The 25,791-nt window shown below is 56.0% G+C and overlaps 1 protein-coding gene across 5 annotated transcripts in view; it reads right to left on the reverse strand.

Moving 5' to 3' along the window:
* Positions 1 to 25,791, reverse strand: part of TTC12 (tetratricopeptide repeat domain 12) — a 187,655-nt gene that overhangs the window by 1,066 nt on the left and 160,798 nt on the right. For 4 of the 5 annotated variants that reach the window (XM_061551075.1, XM_061551074.1, XM_061551078.1 and 1 more), the window contains exon 21: positions 3,321 to 3,549. In XM_061551075.1, the coding sequence (XP_061407059.1) occupies positions 3,321 to 3,549 (229 nt within the window). Of the gene's footprint in view, positions 1 to 3,320; positions 3,550 to 19,476; positions 19,560 to 25,791 lie in introns of those variants that run through there. The other variant, XM_061551079.1, reaches the window with a different exon arrangement.

Genomic DNA, 25,791 nt, shown 5'->3' on the forward strand with positions numbered 1-25,791 from the left:
ACACGCAGCCAACACGCAGCCAACACGCAGCCAACACGCAGCCCTCCCTACGCAGTGTTAAGCGACGCGGCAAGCGGCAGCAGCAGCACACAGAGCGATCCACACTCGCCGTATTGTCTCCATACGAGCGTTGTATCATCTTGTATTGTCTAGATACGTGTATTGTTTAAATGCTTGAGTTGTTTATAAACGTGTATTGTTCATGAACACGTATTGTTTATAAATGTGTATTCTTTAAACGCGCGGCGCTCCTCACCTGCCCACCCCGCTCCCCACGGGGTAACCGAAAAATGAATTGACGATACGGAGACTCGTCACGATCATTACTGCGATGCGCGCCGCGAGCAGCCTAATAATTGAACACGCCTAATACACGCATTGCCGCGCTCGATACTGTCATTGTTTTGGCAATAAGGAATTTATATTAATGTATATAAAAAAGAGAAGAGCACACATCGCTATAAATACGGTCCTTAATTGGTATTAGCGTCGCTACACGTGAGCACGTGGGGCCAATTATGCCGCCCGCCCGCCCGCGTCAGGGATGGGCCCGCGGGGGGGTGGGGGGGGTAGTCGCTGTCCGCGGTGCTGAAGCCACGGCGGGCGGTGTGCGGCGCGGCGCGGAGGCGGCGAGACGACATCTCCCTTCGCCTGGCGTTCGCACGAGGCCCTGGGCTTGGATGCCGGAGCCCGACAATCGCCTGGTTGTATATTTGGAGTCCGCGGTGGCGGTCGCGTGGATCTGTCTCGGGTTCCTCCGGCTGTGTCCTTCACATTTTAGAAACGCGAGCTGAGATTATTTTTCGAGCTGAGATTATTTTTCAGCTCCTACTTTCTATAAAATCCTACGCGTGATGATATTACACGACGTCGATGATCTATCACGTGTGGAAAGGTCGCCTCTGAAAAACAGACATTTAGCTCCGCGGGCTTTACCTGTTACATAATAACGTATATTTAGATGTTGTTGAGTACGTGCAGTCACCGCTCTCCATGGTGCTGAAGCCCGGTGCTGTCCGCAGTGTCCAGAGCGGCCGCTGTCCGTGATGCTGATGCCCAGACCCACAATTCTCCCCGATTAACCCCCACCCCCGAAGGCATGCAGCCATCGCAACCTATCTACCCTTCCCATTGAATATTCGCCAGCGTGACCTTAAACTTAGCGTTAAATCGTATTAGTATCCCCTCCTAACGACCACGGGCATTCACTGTGTACATCCGGAGGGCGCGTGCGGCACGCCTGCATCCAATTACGGACCCTTCAGAAGCCAGAAGCGCCGGGACACGATCGCTGAAAGGTTTGACCCTCGTTAAGGGCAAATAGCTGCGCGCACGGCCCCGCCCGTCCAATAGCTGCCTTCAGAGAGCAGCAGTGATCCCGGGTAAGCGGCGGCACTCGTTGACTCTTACGGCGCCGCCAATCGCGTGGGCTGCAAAGCAGGGTGTCATTTGCATAGAAGTAGCCGGCTTACGGCGAGGTAAAAGGACAGAAGTGACTCATCCGTCCCATCGGCTCCCAAGACCGCTTCGCTATCCCCACCCCCACCCCCCACCACCACCTCCAGTCGCACAGCAAGAGAGTCTCGCTTCTCGCAGGAGAACGGAGAGTCACCCAGCAGCAGGGCCGCCCTGTCTGAGCGGCGTCTCTCCGCAGCTGGGACTGCACCTCTCTCTGACTCTCTGTGTTTCACACTGCTGCACGTACGCCGCGTCCAAGCGCTCATGCCGATGAAACCGCTGGGGGTCCCAGTTTTTTCAGAAACGCCTTCTCGTGGCAGAGCCGGGCTACGTACGGCTCCTCCTCGACTGATATTATTATAATTATATTATTGCTATTAATACAACTAATATTTCACGTTGCTGCTGTATTGGCAGTGGTCCACATGTATAAATAACAACAAACTCGGCATGTTCCTCAATAAAAACGTGTGTGTGTGCGGCCGTAAAAGAAATACAAATATATAATGGGCGACGTTTCAGGTAATGGACCCTTCTTCGCGGCACAAAATATGTTTTTGTTTACGCGCAATGAAGGACAGCCAATGCCTGGAAACGTCGCATCTTGTCGAAATTTGTTCCCAAGGCCGCACACCGAATGTTGCGAGCGTGTTCATTATCACCGTCAGCTGCTCTTTGCTGAGAGCAGACGCACGCAGCGCGTGCGTCCAGATTCCTCGTCGTAACAACTTTGGGTGAAATCTGCAGCGCTGCTAATCCCTGAAGCGGCGCTCCCTCGCGGACCGTGTAAGCCGATAGAAGCGGCAAAGATGCTCTGGAAATCGCAGAAGGCCACCAAACCCATAGCTTCCAAACATCTCCACGCGATTCAATTAATCCAAGGAAACATGGGGCAGCGCAGGACCTCATCGCGTGGACAAAAACGGCGGGTAACCGAGCGGTGACGCTTTTTGTTGTTGTTGCAAACTCATCCCGAAAACGAAGGACGGATAAAAATCCGTGCACATCTGCAACAAATTTGCGCGATTCAGCGCAATGTTTTTACTCGCCATTTTAAATGTTGACTCTACGGTAATCGTCAATGAGATGCAATGTTGCCAGTGTCGCCTTTCCGTTTGGAATGAGAAATAAATGATCCCGCTTTTTATTGACGGACGAACAGGGAGGGGCTGACGCGTGAACGTTGTCGACCTCGGAAAGCGTGAACACAAAAAGGGAGCTGGCTAAAAAATATCTTAAAGCAGCCAGATTTTCTGAAAAGTAATGTCCGAGACTCTTTAAACACTCGCTGGGAGCAACGACAACAAATGACAATGATAGTGATCGACATGGCGACGTTGACAATGTCGATAGTGATTTAATCTCGATTGCATTTATAAAACTGATTGCAATTATGATGCTAATGATGGTGACGGAAATGACGGTCGTCATTATGAGGATATTCTTCCTCATCACCGCGAGAAGACGGCGGGGCGGTCTTAGAGATAATTCATCAGTGAGGCAGCGAGGGCGGACCAAATGCAACGTTAAAAAACAATTCAACAATGGCAACTCACGAGGATAAAGAGACCTTAAGAGCTCAACTGTGCTCGAATATATGTTCATGTCTTCATGGTCATTATGACATTGATGACGATGGTGAAGATGGCGATCATCAAGGTAATGAGGGCGATGATGATGATGCTATTGATGACGGTGATAACGAAGGTGATCGATGATAATGACATTAATGATGGCGATCGTGATGATCGCGATGACGATGACACTGACGATGGCGATAATAACGACGACGACAGTGACGATGATGACGACTTCGATGGATGATGGCGAAGGCGGCGGCGCTGCACCGCGTGGCTCGTCACCTGGGCTGCGCTCGGCACATCTTGGCGAGCGCGATGGCGCAGTTGGCGCGGAGGGCCGGCGGGGCGTCGCTCCGGGCCGCGTGGCGCATCAGAGCGGAGACCGCGCGGCCGGGCAGCAGCGGAGACGCGGCGCAGTGGCCCAGGCAGAGGGCCGCGTTCCCCTGCGCCCCCTCCAGCCCCTCGCCGGCCCCCGTGGAGCCCTCGATGAGCGCAAGAAGCGCGTCCAGTCCTGGGGAGACACGCCGTCGAGGGAGTCCGCGCGGGGTCGTACACCGGACAGTGGCGTGAGACCGGGCACCAGCAATCGGGCCCTGCCACTACGTCAATCACAATGGTCTTGATAATGACGATGATAATAATGACGACGGTGGTGGTGACGTATCTGTTGGACCAGCCTCGGGCCCTGTCACTGACTGCAGCTGTTGTGATCGAGCGTGCGTGTGTTCTTGTGTACGCACATGTGTGTACATTATGCCCGAATATGTGCGAGTCTGATAATTGGTTCTTTACCCTTCTATCTGGCAACAAAACTGACACCTTTTTGCAAGGAGTCATGTTTGCATAGACCGCAATATCTGCAGTCATAATACAAACAAAAGAACATAACTCTGATAATGTGCACTGTCCTTGAAGTTGATTGGTCCACACCCGAGACAGCTTTCCTTCGAGCCTAGTCTCATATGGGTTGGACCAGATGACGCCAAAAGGCGCACAACTCAAGGACAATGCACCATCAGAGTATGAGAGCTCGGGGCAAGCATCTACACTATGGGGACCTCATTTGCCAGTAAAAATATGATAATTGGTTCTTTACCCTTCTATCTGGCAACAAAACTGACACCTTTTTGCAAGGAGTCATGTTTGCATAGACCGCAATACCTGCAGTCATAATACAAACAAAAGAACATAACTCTGATAGTGTGCACTGTCCTTGAAGTTGATTGGTCCACACCCGAGACAGCTTTCCTTCGAGCCTAGTCTCATATGGGTTGGACCAGATGACGCCAAAAGGCGTACAACTCAAGGACAATGTACCATCAGAGTATGAGAGCTCTCATACTCTGATGGTGCATTGTCCTTGAGTTGTGCGCCTTTTGGCGTCATCTGGTCCAACCCATATGAGACTAGGCTCGAAGGAAAGCTGTCTCGGGTGTGGACCAATCAACTTCAAGGACAGTGCACACTATCAGAGTTATGTTCTTTTGTTTGTATTATGACTGCAGGTATTGCGGTCTATGCAAACATGACTCCTTGCAAAAAGGTGTCAGTTTTGTTGCCAGATAGAAGGGTAAAGAACCAATTATCATATTTTTACTGGCAAATGAGGTCCCCATGTGCGAGTCTGTTCATGCTTGAGTACGTGCGTGCGTGTGAGAGTGAATGTGCGCCGTGCAGGCCTTCATTGGTTCTCGCTAAAAGCACTTGCCCCAACAGTATTTCCGGCTATATGGGGGTAAACTCTGTATGTGTTTACGACTCAGCCTCAAATGAATACTTAGTGGGGTGCGTAAACATCGCCACTAGGGAGACAAAGGCGGCCGGCGTGGTGCTGGCCACCCACCCCCTCGTGTGCCGTACTGGCCTTCATAGGTGCTCGCTAACAGCACTTGCCCCGACAGCCTGTTAAGGCTATACGTTTTTTTTATCTTTGTGCTTGTGTATGGGGAGCGGTAGCGCAGTGGTTAGCCCACTGCGCTACGAACCCGCCATCCCGCTAACGATGATTATTTGAAGCAGACCTTGACCTCGCCTGGATCACTCCGCCGGGGAGATACAAAGGTGGCCAGGCGTGGCGCTTGTGGAGTAGGCGTGTGCGTGTGTTTGGAGGCTTGCCCCCTCTTTTCTCTCCGCCTGATGAAGACCGCTTGTGTTGCGATCGAAACGTCGTGGGTTTTTTGCTTCTATTTTTAATTGTATTTCTAATTTACATTTTATTTTATTTAAGTTTTCTATCTACATGACTTTGCCGAAAAAACCAGAGAATACGTGTGTACATGTTTATGTACGTCAGCCTATGCATGTTGTGTGCGTGTGTATACATGTATGTGTGTACGTGCATCTTTTGTATTTGTCTAAAAGCGTCTCCAACGGTCCATGCGGCTTACACGGGGCAGGGGGGCAGGGGGGCAGGGGGGCAGTCGGTGTGCGTGTGGCTGTTCGTCGCTCGGTAGATACACGACACAATGCGCGGTGTGCAGCGCGCTTCGTAGGAAGCGCTCCAGGGCGCTTCACAATACCGGGGAGTCGAGAAGCCATTGGGCAAATCAATTCCGCTCGACAACAACAATACGTGACCTCCGCCGAATACGGTGTTCATATTTTTCTGACTTTGTGTGTTTTTTTTATTTGAACAGCAACGCAGCAGCAGCCGCAATGTAACGACAATGGGATTCGTATTGCAGCTGCAGCTGAGTGCCTAGCGATCGTGAAAGAGGTTGTTCGTTGATTTTTTTGGGGAAAAGAAAAACACTGCGGGGGGGGGGGGGGTTCACTCCGTATCGGGCAACAAACACGTTTTCAAATTTGATGTAAAGATTTTATGAAGCCAGCAGCAGCAGCAGCAGCAGTGCTGATACGACCTGGAACAGAGTTCATGAGGCACGGCGCAGAGCAGCTTTGTGACCTCCACGTGTGGACGGCGCTTTAGACATGTAAATTAATATTGTCATTATTTATTATTTTTAAGCCTCTGTCCCCACTCTGATTTTTAGACGCGACTTCCTAGCAGCCACCGAAAGAGTTCAGCGTTCACTAAATCTCAAGGAGCGACTAAGGACGGACGAGGCATCAATCGTTCGTGTGAATATGAAGGCCCAAGACCATGAAGGGCCCTTTAAAGTGCTGTCGTGAGCAGCGTTTTCTCAATCGATGCTGAATTAAACAGGAGGCCGGGGCTGTGCTTTCAGATTCGGAGTGATGTTGTTAAGTGAGTGCGCGCGTGAGCAGTTTGGCTGCTGCTGCTGCTGCTGCAGGAGGCTACAGCAGCAGCAGTAGCTGCACTGGGAACCGGTCGGAGTACGATGTTGATTTAATGTCGCTAGAATGACCCCGCAAATAGCGCAGCGCAGCAATCTCGCCGAGGAATAACGAAAGCGCGAGGCCACATCTCGGCATCTTTATCAGACGGAATGGATCTCAGCTTGGCAATGATCCTCAAATGATAAAATGAGGCATTTATATCAGAGCACACACTTCTGGGGCTGTGCGTCGTACGTGCGTGGTTGTGTGTGTGGCCACTCATCTCAGTCAGTCGACCCGTGGCACCTGCTGGGTCTGCCCCGTGACCTCCTGCCGGCGGGCGTTCGACACTCCACGTGGCCTCAACGTGCACATAGCCTGGCACAAGCGCCGTGGTGACGTCACCGCCACTTAGTGGCGAATGGTGGTTGTTGTTGTGGCTGTGTGTGGCTATATGTACGTGGCTGTACAGGTGGTATCATCTGCCAGACTCCTCGGTTAGTCAACCTCGTGACCTCCTGGTAGCAGCACATTAGCGGTGATATCGCCTGAAAGAGCACCTCGCCTGGTGCGAGCGCCGTGGTGACGTCACCGCAGTGTAGTGGCGCCTACCGTTGTTGTTTGTTGTTGTTGTCGTGCCTCTATTGTGAGTGTGTTTGTGAGAGATGACGGGGAGGTGTGACGAGTCCACGAAGAGCCTAGCGGGGACCAAGCTCGAGTCGGGTTGTTTCCCCACGGGGTGAGAACTCAAGAGACCAGGACAGCTTCACTGGCAAGGAAGCCCTGGGTGAGCACGTTGGTGAGTTCCAGCTGAATTGTTGAACCAGGCAAGAACTCAAGGGGACCGCAGAGTTGACCGACTTAGGTCAGAAAAAGAACCAAAAGCAAAACAAGGACATAAGAGCACAGCAAAGGAAGCAAACAGAAACCACAAAAAAACCCAAATTGCGTCACGTGATCGAGACGCTGACCGTGTCCACTCCGACCCGTCCGGGCCGCGGCATCCACAGCCCAAGGGCGTCGGGGCAGCTCGGACCGCGCGGGGGAGCGGGGCGGTGGAGGGCTCAGGGAGAGCGCGCGGCCTCCGGCCTGGGATGTCAACTGGGCGAGCGACTTCTCAGAGCCGCCGGCTCCACGTGAAACGCGCGGTCCGACGTTCACACAACCGCCTCGTGCGGCTGCCGCTCGATTTGTGGATGCACGTCCCCGCCCGCCCGCCCGCCCGCCCCGCCCGCCCCGCCCGCCCGCTCGGGGTCACGGCAACGCGTGGTATCGCGTCCGCCAGGATTCTCTCCGGATGAAACCGTTTTCATCGCTTCGGACAACTTGAATGTAGAGATGCGATTGCTCACTGCAATCCGCCTCTTGTCGGCGTTTCGTGATTCACAGGCCCGTGCCAATCAATCGCCAGGACGAAGCCTCGCCCCCCCCCCTTCATCTCCTCCGTGCCACGTCTGTAATGGGCTGGAGGGGCGATGGGGCGCCACCCGGGACGAGTTGCCGAGAATTCGCTCGTCGCGGAGGGTGAGAACCGCGGCCAACCTAAAGCCGTCGCCTTCATCCGGCTGCGCTCGTTAGTTCGTTTCTCTCTCCATGATTCGCTCCGTTAATATTGCATCTGACATCTCTCGTGGTGTGCGGCTTCGTTTAAGTCTCTTGCCACCTTTGTAGTTTGTTTGAGCTCCACCTGGAGTCCCGTGGACAAGAGGCGTGCAGTCCCAACGGGGCGCTCACCGACTCACACGCCAATACAACATTACAATCCCACACGCAGTTTTACATTGTCAGATTCACGGTGACGCGCGTGCGCGCGTGACTTTGTGCGTTGGGACCCGAGTTCAATCCCCGCTCGCGACCAAATAACAGTGGCGAATATTTGAACCGGTCTCCGGGCATCCCCCTAGATCGACTCAGCCTTAAACGAGCACCTGACGCGGTGTGTAAACATTGGCACTGGGGAAGACAATGGCGGAGGGGCACGGTGGCGGCCTCTGAAGGCCGCCAGGCGCTGTCGGCCTTCATGGAGGAGGGGGGGGGACCAAGAGAAACACTTCTGCCCGTCACCCTGGGGAGGTGAAGGCTCGTCAGAGTGATTACCGCCGCGTGTACACACGTGCGCGCGCATAATGGAATGCACACACACACACACGCGCGCGTGCGAGCGCATCGTAAATGATCGCGTGCGTGCGCGTGCGTGCGCGCGCCACCTTCTCGGCGAGAGCCACGCGCCCGTAACGAGCACGCGGCAGAATGAGGGCCGGGGAAGGCGAATTGATTATGCCGGGGGGCGGCCTCCAAGCCCGGCGTAATTGGGGCGTTTAACGCCTGGAATTAACACCTCGATCCCAGCGAGGGGGGGGGGGGGGTCGTGCTATCGCCCTCGCCGGGCAGCTGCCTCTGTAGCGCCGTTCACGGGCGATCGACTCCCGCCACTACGAAGGGGTAGAACCGCCCGGCGTGTGGCGAGCACAGTCTTAGTCGGGGGGGGGGGGGGGGGCGGGGTAAGCCCCTCCCGAGGTCTCAGCACCTCCCGAGGTCTCACCACCACAGTGCGCATCTCACACGGATTCCGAATAGTCCATAGGCCAGAACGTGATACCCACCCAATGTAGCGAACCTTGAGCGGTGCCCATTTATCTACACGGCCAATGCGAGTGGATTGCTTTATCGCGCGACTCGCTTCAAATGGGAATCCCATAATTTACCGTGACTGGCCACCTCGTTAGGGAACTGGAGCCACTCCGGCCTATGGCACCTCGCCGGGTGTGACCGACCCGGCGAGAGGCGTCCGCCGCGAGTCTGCGCGCAGCTTCACACTGCGGCCACCTCCCCGACGTCAGATTAAAAGAGTCACGGTCTCTAATCACAACGCCCGCGCGGGCAACTGCAATTAGCTGGCGAGCAGGTAACACGAGGCCCCGTGTGGGGTGAGTGGGAGCGTGGGTGGTGAGAGGAGCAGGGGGTGAGCGCTCTGTTCTCTCGCCGTTGACCCTAACCCCAGCCCTACCATCAACCCCAACCCTACCATCAACCCCAGCCCTTCCATCAACCCCAGCCCGTGACGACAGCCTCGACCATAACCCTGATCTCAGCCTTCGCCACCCAGCCCGGGCGCTCTCTGCGGTCTCGTGCGGGTGGGAGCTGAGAGCCCCCGGGACCCTGAAAACCCCCCCCCCCCACGCTCCACCAGCAGTGGGGGATGGGGGGGGCTCGAGTTGGAACGATGTCCTGCTGAGAGAGGAGTCGTCTACGGGGAGCGCCGGCTGCAGGAAGATGTCCCAGGTCGCTGACCTGGACAGACTCGGTTCAAAACCAAACCCTGCGCGCGAGGCTCCATCTCCGTCTCGGTGACTCCGTCTCCCCTGATCCTTACACCGGGGCTCGATTAAACACTCACCCAGCTCTCACAGGGTTCTACTAAACACTCACCCAGCTCTCACTGGGTTCTACTAAACACTCACCCAGCTCTCTCGGGGATCTACTAAACACTCACCCAGCTCTCACGGGGCTCTACTAAACACTCACCCAGCTCTCTCGGGGATCTACTAAACACTCACCCAGCTCTCACTGGGTTCTACTAAACACTCACCCAGCTCTCACGGGGCTCTGCTAAACACTCAGCTCTCAGGGAGCCACAACTTGTGAACGAGGAATACATCGAACAAGAAGCCGATGCGTAGCTGTGAATCATCCGGCCGGGAGCAGACAACCAACCCCCTTCTTTAGCCACTGAGAGAGCCTCCGTCTGCAGGAGTGAGCGCCACGCATTGCCATCGACTTCAAAGACGGGGAAACTTCTCCCGGTAAGAGAGACGTCGCTCCTAGCGCTTGCTCCCCGCTTCATCGACTTCACCGCCTCCCACGACGACGCGTGGGGGACGCCGCCGTCTCCCCCGCGACACCGCGGAGCCGACGGGGCCCCGCGGGCGGCGAGAAGGCGCCTGGGTTCGACTCTGTAGGTGTCACCCCCTGGCCCGGCCCGTCGTGAGCCACGCGGAGATCACAAAGCGCACGGCTCGTCACGGAACAAACAACAACAACAAAGCTCAATCGAACATCCGCGGCTTCAAGCGCGCTCCTTGTTCGGCGGTGACGGCAGCGGCGGCCCCGCGGGACCCCACCGGGGGTATTGAGACCCGGAGCGGGGGGGGATGGCCGGGCTCACTGGGCCAGCGGTGGGGGTCGTCGTGAGCGGCGCCGGCGATGTCAGCGTCTACGTGAGCGGGGTGCGAACGCCGACGCAGCCGCAGCGGCAGCAGCGGGCAGGGCGGCTGCGTGCGCTCGATCGCCACGGCGACCGCTCCGCCATTGCCAGCCCCGTGTGGTTGTTGTTGTTATGGGGACGTTTCGTGAGTCTCGGAGAGAAGTCGGGGGGGGGGGGGGGGGGGGGTCGCACGCGGCGCTTGGTGCTGGGGAAGAGCTGCAGCGAGCCGAGCAGCAGGGGTCGGAGGTCGCGGTGGAGGCGTTTGCTGACGAAGCACCCACCCCACCCTCCCCTGCACAAAGACAGACAAAGGTTCCCCGGATAGCCTGCACAGACGGTTGGGGGCAAGTGCTGTTAGCGAGGGGGGCAAGTGCTGTTAGCGGGCACCTATGAAGGCCGGCACGGCAGGCGAGGGGGGTGGCTGGCCAACACCACGCCCGGCCGCCTTTGTCTCTCCAGTGGTGATGTTTATACACCACACCAGCTATTCATTTGAGGCTAAGTCGACCTGGGGGACCGGTTCAGATAATCGTCACTGGTGTTGGCCGTGAGCGGGAATGGAACTCGGCTCGCCGGGGTCGTAGCGCAGCGTAGCGCTAACCGCTACACTGCCGCTTCCCACAAACTCACCCACGCGCACACACCAACACACGTATTACTCTCACAGGCACACTTGGACATATAGTTATACACCCATTATACATTCCCCAGATAACACATGCATGCACACGCAGAGACGCACTGGTCGTCATTCGCACACACGCGCACATAAACTATAATACAATCCCCAGACACCGAGGCACGCGTGGCAAGCACACAGGCTGGCGATTTACACTCCAGCCGAAGCAATATTTCGCTAAACAGAGATAATATCTTTTTATGGAAGATACAAGAGCCTCGTCGGTGAATCAGCCAAGTGAGACCACAAACATGGCAACGACAAAGATCCCCCGTATAGCCTCAAACACGTTTTTGGGGCAAGAGCTGTTAGCGAGCACATATGAAGGTCGGGATGGCACACATCAAGGGGTGGGTGGACAGCACCACGCCCGATCGCCTTTGTCTCTCCAGTGGCGATGTTTACTGCACACCGCACCGGGTACTCATTTGAGGCTGAGCCAACCTAGGGGAGGCCCAGGACCGCTTCAGAAAATCATCTCCGGTGTTGACCGTGAGCGGGAATCGAACTCGAGATGCTCAGCTTTGTGTCGCAGTGCGCTCACCGCTTTGCAACACACACACAGCACCCAGAAGCAAGCAGCCAGCCTGCAGGACCTCCCGAGGAGAGACCCCCCCCCCCCTCCCACTGTGCCCCCGTCCTCCCTCTGCAAGCCGCGCTTCCCCGCACGCGCGTTGACGCGCGGGCGAGCACAGGGCGCTCGGCGTGCCACATCGCGCGAGACTTTGACACCCGCCGACGGCGTCCGCCGTTGGTGGTTGCGCGCGATGTCTGACGGTTTCGCCGGCACGCGGTGGCAGCTTCTTCGGGAAAGGCAACGAAAGCGACACCGAAGCGGGGGGAGGGGAGGGAGGAGGGGGGGGGATGGGAGTGGGTGAACCGTCGGACGTCGTGTCGAACGACCCTGCTGGACGCGATCCAGACCCGAGGAGAGAGCCGCGTTGGCATGCGAGCGAGGCTGGGTCTGGGGAGCTGCGCGCCGCACGCACGCCAGGGCTGCTGCATCGACCTCTGCGCGTGATCCGGATGAAAGTTCAATATCTCAGCGGCTCTCTTGCTTCCCCACCAAGGTCGTTCTAAATGTGATGTCTGCTCTCCTCGTCGTGGAGAGGCGGCCGAGTGGCGCAGAGGTCGAATGGAGAAGCGAGAGAGGATGGGAGGGAGAGGGATGACTCCGGGAGCGTGTGACCACGGCCAACTTAGGGGGGACCTTTGCCTCCGCGGGACTTCCTAGCCCCCCCCCCTAGCCCCTCCGCCGCCCCCCCCCCCACCTCCGCGTCCCGACACAACAGCAGAGCGCTCTCGCACAACGGCGTGTGCGGCACGGGCGCTGGAGGACCGGGCAGCGTGCGCCTCGGGCCTCTGGGGCGGCGCGTGGCCGTGACGCGCCTCGCCAGGGAGGACGGGGCGATGAGGAGAAATTCCCTCTCGAGCGACGGGGCTGACGTTATGGGCAGCGCGCGCGCGGGCGACTGACATCCTTCACAACTTCAAATGTAAATTCCCCCGCGGTTCCTTCTCTCCCAGCAGCAGCAGCAGCACCAATCACGTGTCCTCTCTGCGCGATTTCCATGCGGACGCGCGCGAACACGTCCCCGTGATGAACCATCGCGACGTCACGGAGCACCCAGGGCCCGGTCCCTCGCTGGCCGTGCGAGAGGCGCGGCCGATTCTTCATGAACCTCGTTGCCAAGGCGACGTCAAAATGCATCATAGTTATGGGGCCCGCATTTCAGGATCGCGCGGTCCATTACCCAAAATAAATAGGGCTCTTTCACTTTTTTTCTCACCACCACGCCGGCGTCTTGGAGGAGGGCGTCAGAGCCCTCGACGAACCGGGTAGGGGCGGTGTGGCCGGGGCATTATGCGCGACCGGTCACTCGCTCGCTCCGCTCAACTCCGCTCGCCACCCGATTCGATTTGCCGTTCGGGAGAGATTTGCGCGGGACGTCGCGACGCGGGGGCCATCTCTCCGCGCCAGCCCCAGGGGGCTTTGTCGGCACGGTGACCGCTTGGCGCGAGCGACTGGCCCGTTTCTCCGCGAAACGCGCCGGAGGCTGCTTAACGTGAGAATTGTGTTCGACACGCACCCCTTGCCTCTGCAGCTTTGTCACAGGACACGGCTAGGAAAGGGGGGGGGGGGTGCGCCTCGCTTTGGTGGGAGAAGGAGGTCATTACAATCCACACAAAGCCCACGACAATCCACACGCACCCATTAAAACTCACACAAACACATTACAATCCACACAAACCCATTAAAACCCACACAAACGCATTACATTCCTTATGAACTAGAGAAGCCCAGTACAATCTACACAATCCTATTACAATCAATGCAAACATATTACAATCCACAAAAAACATTACAATACATAAAAAAACCCATTACAATCCACAAACACCCATTACAATCCACACGAACCCATTACAATCCACACACACCTATTACAATCCACACACACCCATTACAATCCACGCAAACCCATCACAATCCACACAAACCCATTACAATCCACACACACCCATTACAATCCACACGAACCCATTACAATCCACACACACCCATTACAATCCACACACACCCATTACAATCCACGCAAACCCATCACAATCCACACAAACCCATTACAATCCACACAAACCCATTACAATCCACACAAACCCATCACAATCCACACACACCCATTACAATCCACACAAACCCATTACAATCCACACAAACCCATTAAAATCCACACACACCCATTAAAATCCACACAAACCCATTACAATCCACACAAACCCATTACAATCCACACAAACCCATTACAATCCACACAAACCAATTACAATCCACACAAACCCATTACAATCCACGCAAACCCATTACAATCCACACACACCCATTACAATCCACACAACCCCATTACAATCCACACACACCCATTACAATCCACACACACCCATTACAATCCACACACACTCATTACAATCCACACACACCCATTACAATCCACGCAAACCCATTACAATCCACACAAACCAATTACAATCCACACACACCCATTACAATCCACACACACCCATTACAATCCACGCAAACCCATTACAATCCACACACACCCATTACAATCCACACACTCCCATTACAATCCACGCAAACCCATTACAATCCAAACAAACCCATTAAAATCCACACACAAACCCATTACAATCCACGCAAACCCATTACAATCCACACACACCCATTACAATCCACACAAACCCATTACAATCCACGCAAACCCATTACAATCCACACACACCCATTACAATCCACACTCTCCCATTACAATCCGGCCTACCGGACATATGTGAAGAGCTCCATAGCTCACCGGATTCCTCCAGTCTAAATAAAGATTCGGATTCACGAGTGCTACTCGTCAACAGAACTTACCCCGAACGGGTTATTAAGGCTACACGGGGGATCTTTGTCTTTGTTTGTGTACACAAGTGTGGGGGCTGGGGGTCATAGTTTTGCCTGCACGCGCGCGCCACTCCCGCCCCGGGCAATCAGAGCCGCATCCATCACGTGCATTACTCCGGCGTAATCAGCTCCAAATAATTATTAAACAAAAGGTCGCCCCGTTTGGTTAACCCTCTGCCTCGCCCGCTCCGCCTGCCGCGCCTCCCTCGCCCGGCGTCCGGCAAGACGCCCGCGGCGCCTTGACCCCGCACCCCGAGATGTTAACTCCCTCGCCTGGTATACAGGAGGTCGTGGGTTCGTGAGTTCGATCCCGACCCTGATGCCTGTAAGTTTGGAGTTTGCGTGTTTTCTCTCCCCATGGTCGCGTGGATTTTTCTCTGGGTCTTCCGGGTTTCCCCCTCCACATTTAGCATCATGATCACGCGTTTAGTGTATTCGGCTGTTATACATTTGCACGTGAAAAGCCACTTTTTTCATCTATCATGTGTAGCCAGGTCAATTCTGAAAAGGAACTATATATATATCCGTGGGCCCTACCTACTAAAATAGTTGTTGTACAGTTTAGAACACGACACGGTCGCAACAAGCGGTGGGAGCGGCAGCGGCACCACCACCACCACTCACCGCCAGCAGCAGCATCAGCAGCGACTGTTCCACCGGGTCCACCTCGACCCCCCCCCCCCCCCACTGGATGTGGACACGGCCACACGGTGTGAGGGCCAGCGCCAAGTCGCCGCGCGTAACCGCGGGTCGAGTCACGACGCCGCCGATGGCAAACGAGGGCGCTGGGAGCACACCGAGAGACTGGGAACGCAAACAACAGCGACTGCTCCTTCCAGACAACGCATTTACATGAAGGTGTCCTCTCGCCCGGTATGGTGAGACGTTCTCCACACCCTGACACGCCCCGGGTTTCCACAACCGCGTCAACTTGTAACGCGCCGTCTCTGCCGTAGAGGGAGGAAGAACCACAGACGAGAAGTGGGAAGGCAGCAGCAGCCAAGCAATGAGTCTGCACCAAATTCTCCCCGAGCTCTGCAGTCCCATATTTATATCTTTAGATGTTATCGGATAATTCACGAGTGTTTACGCGGGAGGACCCGAGGGGGGTGGGGCACAGATGGAACAAATGGAGTCCACGATTGTTGTTCTGTGCCACCTTCTCCTGGCGAGCCAGGCCACGGGAAGTTTTCTGGTTAGATTCTATGTCGCTATTTCATTATACCTGATGATGATTGCTTGTGTTGCAATCGAAACGTCGTATGCTATTATTTAATTTATTTTTTTATCTTTATACGTGACTTTACCGAAAAAAACAAAGAATAACACGGGAAGGGAGTTTCACAATCCCATCTGTGTGGCGATCCACGAATCCTCGCTGCTGCTGCTGCTGCCGCCTCCACAACAGCGCGGGACTACAGGCAGCAGCCACGCGCAGTGGAGCCACCACCACCACCACCGCGATGCAAGTTCAACGCTGCGAGTTCAACCCCAATGAAGCTTTGACAGCTAAATTGAGTTCCAAATAACCCACAAACACCGCCTTTTGTGAATGACCCAACGCAGAGGATCCCCTGGGGTGAGATCTTCCAGGAAGCTGCTCATGGGCCACCCTAAACCGCATCCACTGCACAAACCATGGCAGCAGATGCCGATAGCTGATGCACAAATGGGAAATTAAAAACTCTCCAGGAGTAGTGCGCGACTGCCGTCACCCAGGACAGACGGTAGAACGTGCAACGACGCAATCCCGCAATCCACAAATACGAAGGAGACATCATCACGGCGCCCCACCCCGCTGCGACTGACGCGGTTGTCTGCTGGCTTGACCACGTACATGTGACATTGTAGTCGTTGCTCTCCATCTACATCAGCAGCCTACACGAGATGAGAAGAAAGAAGGATACCGCCATCGCCACCACCACCACCACCACTGGCCGTGTTCGTGGCTGCGAGGGCGCGCTCCGGGTGGCCGGCCACAGCAGCCGACGGGGAGCGCTCAGGAGGAGGCCGGGCGCGATGGAGTTAAGGAGTGCGTGAAGCATTACATTAAGTAATGGCACGGTGACATTAGCCTGATGAAGCACACACCGCCGGGCTCTTAGAGACAATCAGCGTGTGTGGCGAGCAAACAGCGCCCGCTAAGTGTTCGCAATTCATCCTGATTTAGCACGCGCGTGTACCCACGTGCGTACACGCGGGGGTACGTATGTTGTACAACTTCATTCGCACCGTGCGTAACCAACCGTGCCCAGCGGGGGAAGGACAACAAACTGAACGAGAAGGGGCGTGCATATTCGGACACGGCGGAGATGGCATTGTCCGCTCCTCGCTCTCGTAGAGGAGGAGGATGGGGGGACGACGACTCGGAGGCGCGGGGAGGAGGAACCACGGACGAGGAGTGGGAAGGCAGCAGCAGCAGCCACGCTGCCAGGAGTCGGCATTACCAACGATTTACCAAGCTCTGCGGTTCTGCGATTCTCCATTATAGATATTGGTATCGAGTGCACACCAACAGACAAAGATCCCCCCCCCCCACCCCTATAGCCACTAGCAGACTGTAGGGGCAAGTGCTGTGAGCGAGTAGCAGCGAAGAAGGCCGGAACGATACACGAGAGGATCGGGTGGCCAGCACCACGCCCGAACGCCTTTGTTCCCCCCCCCCCATTGTGGATGCCTAAAACACCGCAGCGGGCACTCGTTTGGTCTACACACCACACTCAACACCGACCGCCACCACCCCCCCCCACCCTCCTAACACTGTGCATAAACAACCCAGCGTCCATTCGGTGGCAGCATCGTAAAATAACAACCCTATGTAGAGCAGCAGGCACCAGCCTCCTGAACAAGTCATGCGACTCCGCGTGGCTCTCCTGGATTAAGAAGTGAGATTTTGTTGTTGTCCTCCCGTCGCTATTCGCAGAGCGGATTCGCACGCGTTTGGGAGACTGAGTGACTGCGAGTGTCGTGGAGTTAATGGGCCAAATTATACCGCTCAACTTAATTACAGAAGATATACTAACGACCCCGAACGCACGCGCGCGCACACATAAACACAATGCAAAGATCCCCCGCATAGCCTTAACAGACTGTAGGGGCAAGTGCTGTTAGCGAGCACCTATGACGGCCAGCACGGCGCACGAGGGGTGGGTGGCCAATACCACGCCCGGCTGCCTTTGTCTCCCAGGGTGCGATGTTTACTCCAGATACTCATTTGAGGCTGAATCAACCTAGGGGAGGCCCATGACCCGTTCAGATATTCGTCACCAATATTGTCTGTGAGCGGCAATCAAACTCTGCTGTACGCATGTTGGACTTCTTTCGCACCGCACGTAGCCAAGCATGCTAAATCGCCGGTGCTGCCCGGGATCGATGGGCAGCGCGCTAACCAGAGCGCCACCGCTCCCGCGTGTCGCCGGAGTTGACGAGCCGATTGGATTTCTCCCACGCAGACACCGCGGCCTCGACGCTTCCTCGCCGAGGTTGTTTACGCGGCGGAGGCGACTCCTTAACGCCTCGTGAAACAAACAAAGCTTCCAGAGAGGGAACGAGACGGAGAGAGAGGAAAAGAGAGAAAAAGGAGAGAGTGGGAGAGGGGGGGAGAGTGGGGGGGAGAGTGGGAGAGGGGGGGCATGCGTGGTTGTGTGTCTGTCTGCGTGCGTGTCTGTCTGCGTGTGTGTCTGTGTGTCTGCGTGTCTGTCTGCGTGTGTGTCTGCGTGTGTGTCTGTCTGCGTGTGTGTCTGTCTGCGTGTCTGTCTGCGTGTGTGTCTATCTGCGTGTGTGTCTGTCTGCGTGTGTCTCTGCGTATCTGTCTGCGTGTCTGCATGTGTGTCTGTCTGCGTGTGTGTCTGCGTGTGTGTCTGTCTACGTGCGGGGAGCGAGCGTCGTTTGCGAGCGACGCTCACAAACGACGAGGCGGCTCTCGCGGCAGGCGGGTGAGGCGAGTTGGTGCGGCGGGGAAGAACGCGAGGCAGGGGACATTGCCGCTCATCCCACCCAGTCAACCCGCGGCACCTGGGTCCGTCCTGTGACTTCCTGCACCTAGCCTGGTACACCAATCAACCCACGGTACCTGGGTCTGGCCCGTGACCTTCTGCACCTAGCCTGGTACACCAATCAACCCACGGTACCTGGGTCTGGCCTGTGACCTCCTGCACCTAGCCTGGTACACCAATCAACCCACGGTACCTGGGTCTGGCCTGTGACCTCCTGCACATAGCCTGGTACACCAATCAACCCACGGTACCTGGGTCTGGCCTGTGACCTCCTGCACCTAGCCTGGTACACCAATCAACCCACGGTACCTGGGTCTGGCCCGTGACCTCCTGCACCTAGCCTGGTACACCAATCAACCCACGGTACCTGGGTCTGGCCTGTGACCTCCTGCACCTAGCCTGGTACACCAATCAACCCACGGTACCTGGGTCTGGCCTGTGACCTCCTGCACCTAGCCTGGTACACCAATCAACCCACGGTACCTGGGTCTGGCCCGTGGCCTCCTGCACCTAGCCTGGTACACCAATCAACCAACGGTACCTGGGTCTGGCCTGTGACCTCCTGCACCTAGCCTGGTACACCAATCAACCCACGGTACCTGGGTCTGGCCCGTGGCCTCCTGCCAACATCAGAGAGCCTTCGACACTTCACGCGAGGGCCTCAAAGTGCACCTAGCCTGGCACGAGCGCCGTGGTGATGGTCACAGACGCTTCGTGGTGACGGTCTGTGTTGTTCGCGTACCGATGGGCGTTCGCTGACCACACGAGCCTCCGCCAGTCCGCAGGGCTACACGGAGGAGATTGTCTTTGTGTGCGCGCGTGTGGGGAGCGGCTCTGGTGGGGGGTGGCGCGCTGCGCTACGAACCCTGCGGGCCCAGTCCCAGTCCCGCTCATGTCCAACATTCGTGACGACGACTCTCCGAACCGGTCCTGGTGCGGTGTGCAGTAAACATCAGCACTGGGGAGACAAAGGCGGACGGGTGTGGTTCTACCCCCCCCCCAACTTCCTTGTGCGCCGTGCCGGCCGTCATAAGGGTGCTGTTACTCACTAACAGCACTTGCCCCAACAGTCTGTTAAAAGGCTATACGGGGAATCTTTGTATTTGTTTCTTTGCGAGTTTGTAGTGTAGCGTGTAGTGTACTGGGTAGTGTAGTGTGTAGTGTAGCGGGTAGTGTAGTGTAGCGGGTAGTGTAATGTGTAGTGTAGTGTAGCATGTAGTGTAGCGGGTAGTGTATCGGCTAGCCCGCCCCGCTACGAACCCGGCGGCCCAAGTTCGATTCACGCTTCACGGCCAACACCAGTGACGATTATCTGAACCGGTCCTGGGCCTCCCCTAGGTCGATTCAGCTTCAAACGAGTACCTGCTGCGGTGTGTAGTAAGCATCGCCACTAGGGAGACAAAGGCGGCCTGGCGTGGTGTTTACCACCACCCCCTCGCGTGCCGTGCCGGCCTTTATAGGTGCTCGCTAACAGCACTTGCCCCAACAGTCTATTAAGGATATACGGGGGATCTTTGTCTTGTATGCATGCGTGTGTATGCGTGTGTATATATGCGTGTGTTTGTGTATGCGTGTGTATTCGTGTGTGTGCATGCGTATGTATGCGTTGTGTGTGTGTATTCTTGTGTGTGTATGCGTGTGTATTGTGTGTGTGTATGCGTGTGTGTATGTGTGTGTATGCGTGTGTGTGTATGCGTGTGTGTATGCGTGTGTGTGTGCATGTGTGTGTATGTGTGTGTATGTGTGTATATGTGTGTGTGCGTGTGTATGTGTGTGTGCGTGTGTGTGCATGTGTGTGTGCGGGGTCCGTGCATTGAGGAGGGATGCCCAAGAGAGGTGAGGGGGGCAGTAGCCCTGTGCTGGGGGGAGCAGATCAGATTTGGAGGTAAAATGAGAAAGCATTTGTCTTACTTTGTGTTGCCGCGGGAGAGATTGGTAGGAGGGTCGCGCGCGGAGCATACTAATGCGTGCAAGCACGCAGACGCACACGCAGGACGCACACGCGCACACGCAGGGGCGGTTCGCACAGACGCACGTGTAAAAGTGCAAGCACATGCAAAGCCAAAACCCCCCCGTCTAGCCTCTAACAGGACGTTAGGGAAAGTGCTGTTAGCGAGTAGCACCGACGAAGGCCGGCACGGCACCACGAGGGGGGTTGGTGGCCAGCAACCACGCGCGGCCGCCTTTGTCTCCCTCCTGACGACGTTTGCTCATCGCACCAGGCACTCATTTTTAAGGCTGAGCCGACCTCGGGAAGGGCCACGACCGGTTCGCATCACAGACTAGTCGGGGATCAAACTCGGGGGGCTCGGATCGGAGCATCACAAAGCGATCACCGCTGCACACACAACGACAACGACCCCCCATCGAGAGTACACGCGCTCACGTACCACACGAGTACACGCGCTCACACAAAGACAAGATGACGAAGATCCCCCCCCATTCTGCCACCAACAGACGGGTGGCGCGAGTGCTGTTCGCGAGGTCGGCACGACGACGAGCGATGCTTATACACCGCACCGAGTACTCATTTAAGGCTGAGTAGATCTAGGGGAGGCCCAAGACCGGCTTAAGATATTCGCTGTAGCAGCTGTCGGTGGCCGTGAGCGGGAATTAAACTCGGGCTCGTCAGGTCCATCCCCCGTGTAAGATACAATCACACCAGCGCAAAACACGGGCACGTACACAACAGACAAAGATCCCCCGTGTAGCCTTAACAGACTGTTGGGGCAAGTGCTGTTAGCGAGCACCTGCGACGGCCGGCACGTCACGCGAGGGGGTGGTGGGTGGCCAGCACCACGCCCGGCCGCCTTTGTCTCCCGAGTGGCGATGTTTGCACATCCCACGGGGTCTCATTTGAGGATGCTGCCGCACGTGCCCCGGCAGTGGCAGCAGCAGCAGAGGCGGAAAAGGAGCAGCGGTAGCAGTAACAGCAACAGCAGCAGCAGTAACAGCAGCAGCAGTAACAGCAGCAGCAGTAACAGCAGCAGCAGCAGTAACAGCAGCAGTAACAGCAGCAGTAACAGCAGCAGCAGCAGTAACAGCAGCAGCAGTAACAGCAGCAGTAACAGCAGCAGCAGCAGCAGCACTGACGTCAGCGAGAAGCAGTGGGCTGTGTGTGTGTCACTCCTGGTGTGTGTGGGCTGTGTGTGTGTCACTCCTGGTGTGAGTGGGCTGTGTGTGTGTGTCACTCCTGGTGTGTGTGGGCTGTGTGTGTGTCACTCCTGGTGTGAGTGGGCTGTGTGTGTGTGTCACTCCTGGTGTGTGTGGGCTGTGTGTGTGTCACTCCTGGTGTGAGTGGGCTGTGTGTGTGTCACTCCTGGTGTGTGTGGGATGTGTGTGTGTGTCACTCCTGGTGTGTGTGGGCTGTGTGTGTGTCACTCCTGGGGTGAGTGGGCTGTGTGTGTGTCACTCCTGGTGTGTGTGGGATGTGTGTGTGTGTCACTCCTGGTGTGTGTGGGCTGTGTGTGTGTCACTCCTGGGGTGAGTGGGCTGTGTGTGTGTCACTCCTGGTGTGTGTGGGCTGTGTGTATGTGTCACTCCTGGTGTGAGTGGGCTGTGTGTGTGTGTCACTCCTGGTGTGTGTGGGCTGTGTGTGTGTCACTCCTGGTGTGAGTGGGCTGTGTGTGTGTCACTCCTGGTGTGTGTGGGATGTGTGTGTGTGTCACTCCTGGTGTGAGTGGGCTGTGTGTGAGTGGGCTATGTGTGTGAGTGGGTTATGTGTGTGGGTGTGTGAGTGGGCTATGTGTGAGTGGGCTGTGTGTGAGTGGGCTGTGTGTGTGGGTGTGTGAGTGTGCTGTGTGTGAGTGAGTGGGCTATGTGTGTGCGTGTGTGAGTGGGTGATTTGCCATCTGCTGAGGAGGTGTGAAGAGTGAACCGGAGCCTGAGAGCAGGTACAGCGTGAGAATGCCCTCCCAAGCGGATTGCGCTCGACGGAGGCAGGCGACTGTGTGCAAGCTGCTTTACATGACATCATTGTGGCTGCCTCGACCACAGAACGTGCTCCGCAGGATTGGATCGGTGCCCTGGTGGCCCCCCTCTTTATGAGAAGGGGGACCGCACTAATTGTAACAACTATCGGGGCATCTCCCTCCTCGGCGTGCCAGGAAAGATCCTGGCAATGATGATATGATTAGACACCGCCTCGCCAGGCAGCGTGCTGAGCAGAGGCTTGCGGAGCCCCGATGTATTATTCTCTGTCCCCTACAGAAAACGGTCTACGGAAATTCTAAAAGATCTACGGCTCTCCATTGTTGACCTGGTCAAGACCAAAGATGCTATCAGTAGGCCGGAGGCTTTGGCTATCATTGATTCTTCCTTGGCCCCTCCCCGTCCGCTCATGCTCAACGAGGACCTTCACGATGGTGGGTAAAGCTACGTGGCTGCGAGTCAGAGCCAAGCCGCGTCCACCTTGGGGTGCGACAGGGATATCCTTTGGGCCCGGCACCATTTCACGTCTTGTTTAGCCACCTAGTTCGAGTGGCTGTACCGGAGGTGTTCCCATCCAGGACAAATATGATGGGAGCGCTGAATGATGCTCGGGTGCGGTCAAGGGATGGCTCCCTATTGGTCAACCATGTCATGCATTTTAATGATCTGAAACTTTCTGCTCACTCTCAGAAGGAGTTGGGAGAATGTGCTGCCGAAGATGGAGCGCGCCACGTACACCGCTGTGGGGCCTTAGAGGCAGTGTCTGGTGACACGGTCCGTGTCACCAGACACTCCAACTTCGCTCGAATCTCCACGAGTGGTGGTGCTGTCGTGGCGAGGAGGGAAGACTTCCCGTACATGGGGCCATGTGCTCGTGGCCAGCTCTGACTTGCCAGTCGAAGTCTCACTCTGAAGCAGTCACGTGACGTGGAATCTAAGGTAGTATTATTTATAGAGCGCCTTCATTCAAGGCGATTGACATAGTTAAAAAAAAACGTTACAGAGGCGTGCAAGGGTTGAGGAATGCCGCGACCGTGGGGTACATATGGATCACTGAAGGGTTGGGGAGAGACGGGAGGGAATGGAGGGGCGCACTGCACAAAACAAAGCTGAAGAGGCATCGTGCCTACAATCGCAACCTGGGCCCCTTTACAGAAACGCCTGCGCCACCTCGACACATTCAGGCTGATCCGCCTACGATCCATCCTGGGTGTAACCACACTGGGCTACACGGCGAGAAGCTCACACATCCTGGAACGATCTGGAAACGGTCCCATGAGTGAGCTTCTCCGGCAGGCAAGGCTGCATTGCCTGGGTCATGTAGCCCACATGCCCAGCCACTGCAGGCGTGTGTGTGCACGCGCGCGCGTGTGTGTGAGTGTTTGAGCGTGTGTGTGAGTGTTTGAGCGTGTGTGTGTGTGTGAGTGTTTGAGCGTGTGTGTGAGTGTAGTGTAGCGGCTAGCGCGCTGCGCTACAAACCCGGCCACCCGAGTTCGATTCCTGTTCACGGCCACCATCAAATAAGAACCTGATGAGTGATGTGTAAACATCGCCACTTGGAAGACAAAGGCGATCGGGCGTGGTGCTGGCCACCCACCCCCTCGTGTACTGTGCTCGTCTTCATAGGGGCTTGCTAACAGCACTTGCTGCAAAAGTCTGTTAAGGCTATAGGGGGGATCTTTGTGTGTGTGAGGTTCTGTGGGTGCGGTCATGCGCTTGCGCTGGACGCAGTGGCAGACAGGTTTCCGTGCAGCCCAGAGAAATCAATCTTCTGGCTTATCTGCAGCGCACAGCGCTCACACGCAGATCACTCACGCACAGCATACTTACACACAGCATACTCACAAACAGCATACTCACACACAGCATACTCACACAGGAAACTCAAACAGCACACTCACAAACAGCGAAATCACACACAATGCACTCACACACAGAGCACTTACACACAGCACACTTAAAAAGCACACTTAAACAGCACACTCACAAACAGCACACTCACAAACAAGAACAACAACAACTGCTATTCGCCACAAAGTGGTGGTGACCTCACCACGGCGCTTGTGCCAGGCTATGTGCACGTTAAGGCCACGTGAAGTGTTGAAAGCCCGCTGGCAGGAAGTCACGGGACAGACTCAGGTGCCATGGGTTGCCTGACTAAGATGACTGGCTGATGATGTACCAGCTGTACCCCCTACTGTGCCAACTTGCTGTGCTTTAGCCACTCGGCGCTACACTCGTTGTTGTGAGCGTTGCTCCTCTGCTCTCCGTTGTTGCCACTGCCTCCAACTGTCCAGTAGCGTTCTTCACGAGCCTCCTCCACAGTGGCCGATCTTGACACCGCTGGTACCGGTCATTGGCAAGTCCACTCAGCTCCACGTCCTCCTGTACCACGTCACTCCATCTCTTCTCTAGCCCTGGCCGCGCCCGTTTAGTCCCCTCTATCCGGCCGAACAAAAGCTGTTTAGGCATGCGGTGGCTGGGCATGCGGGCTACATGACCCAGCCAACGCAGCCTTGCCTGCTGGAGGAGCTCACCGATGGGACGTTGTCCAGATATTTCAAGGATTTGTGAGCTTCTCACACAATCTAGCCTGGTTAAACCCAAGATGAACCTCAGGCAGGCCAGCCTAAATGTTTCTCACCGGCGAAGGTGTTCTATTAGGGGGGTCCACGTTTCACAAGCTTAGAGAAGGGAGGGCATGACCGTGGCTGAGAAGAACTGACGCTTGGTGTGGAGAAAAAGACCAGGTAGCTTCCACACAGCGTTACGTAGCTGATGCAAATATAATGCCGCTCAGCTGATTCGGTGTGAGACCTCTGCTGTCAAACCGGAGCCAGTCATGAGCACACTGCTCAGTTGGGAGTTGTGGTGGTGGAGTGTTTGATGGCACAAAATACCCAGGCAGGTGCTTAGTTTTGGTGGGGCTGATCACTCAGGCCCAGGTTCAGCAGCAGCCCCTCCAACTCCTCCTCTGAGTGAGCAGCAATCATCAGATCATCGGCATGACAAATAAGGAGCCATCACTTGACCGCACCCAGGCATCGATCAGCTTCCCATTGTATCTGTACCAAATTTAAATTCCTCTGGTACAGCCATCAAAGGCCTCACGAACTACGTGGTCGAAATAGATGTTAAATAATTTGGAAGCCAGAAGACATCCCTGTTGCACCCCAAAGTGAATAGGAAATGGCTCCGACTCCGGACCACGTAGTTTTTCCCGGGCCTGTCCACTATCATGAAGGTCCTTAATGATTGTG

This window comes from Lethenteron reissneri, chromosome 13, assembly GCF_015708825.2.
Source record: "Lethenteron reissneri isolate LAM-NWPU_2019-01 chromosome 13, ASM1570882v1, whole genome shotgun sequence".
In the NCBI taxonomy this organism is placed as follows: domain Eukaryota; kingdom Metazoa; phylum Chordata; class Hyperoartia; order Petromyzontiformes; family Petromyzontidae; genus Lethenteron; species Lethenteron reissneri.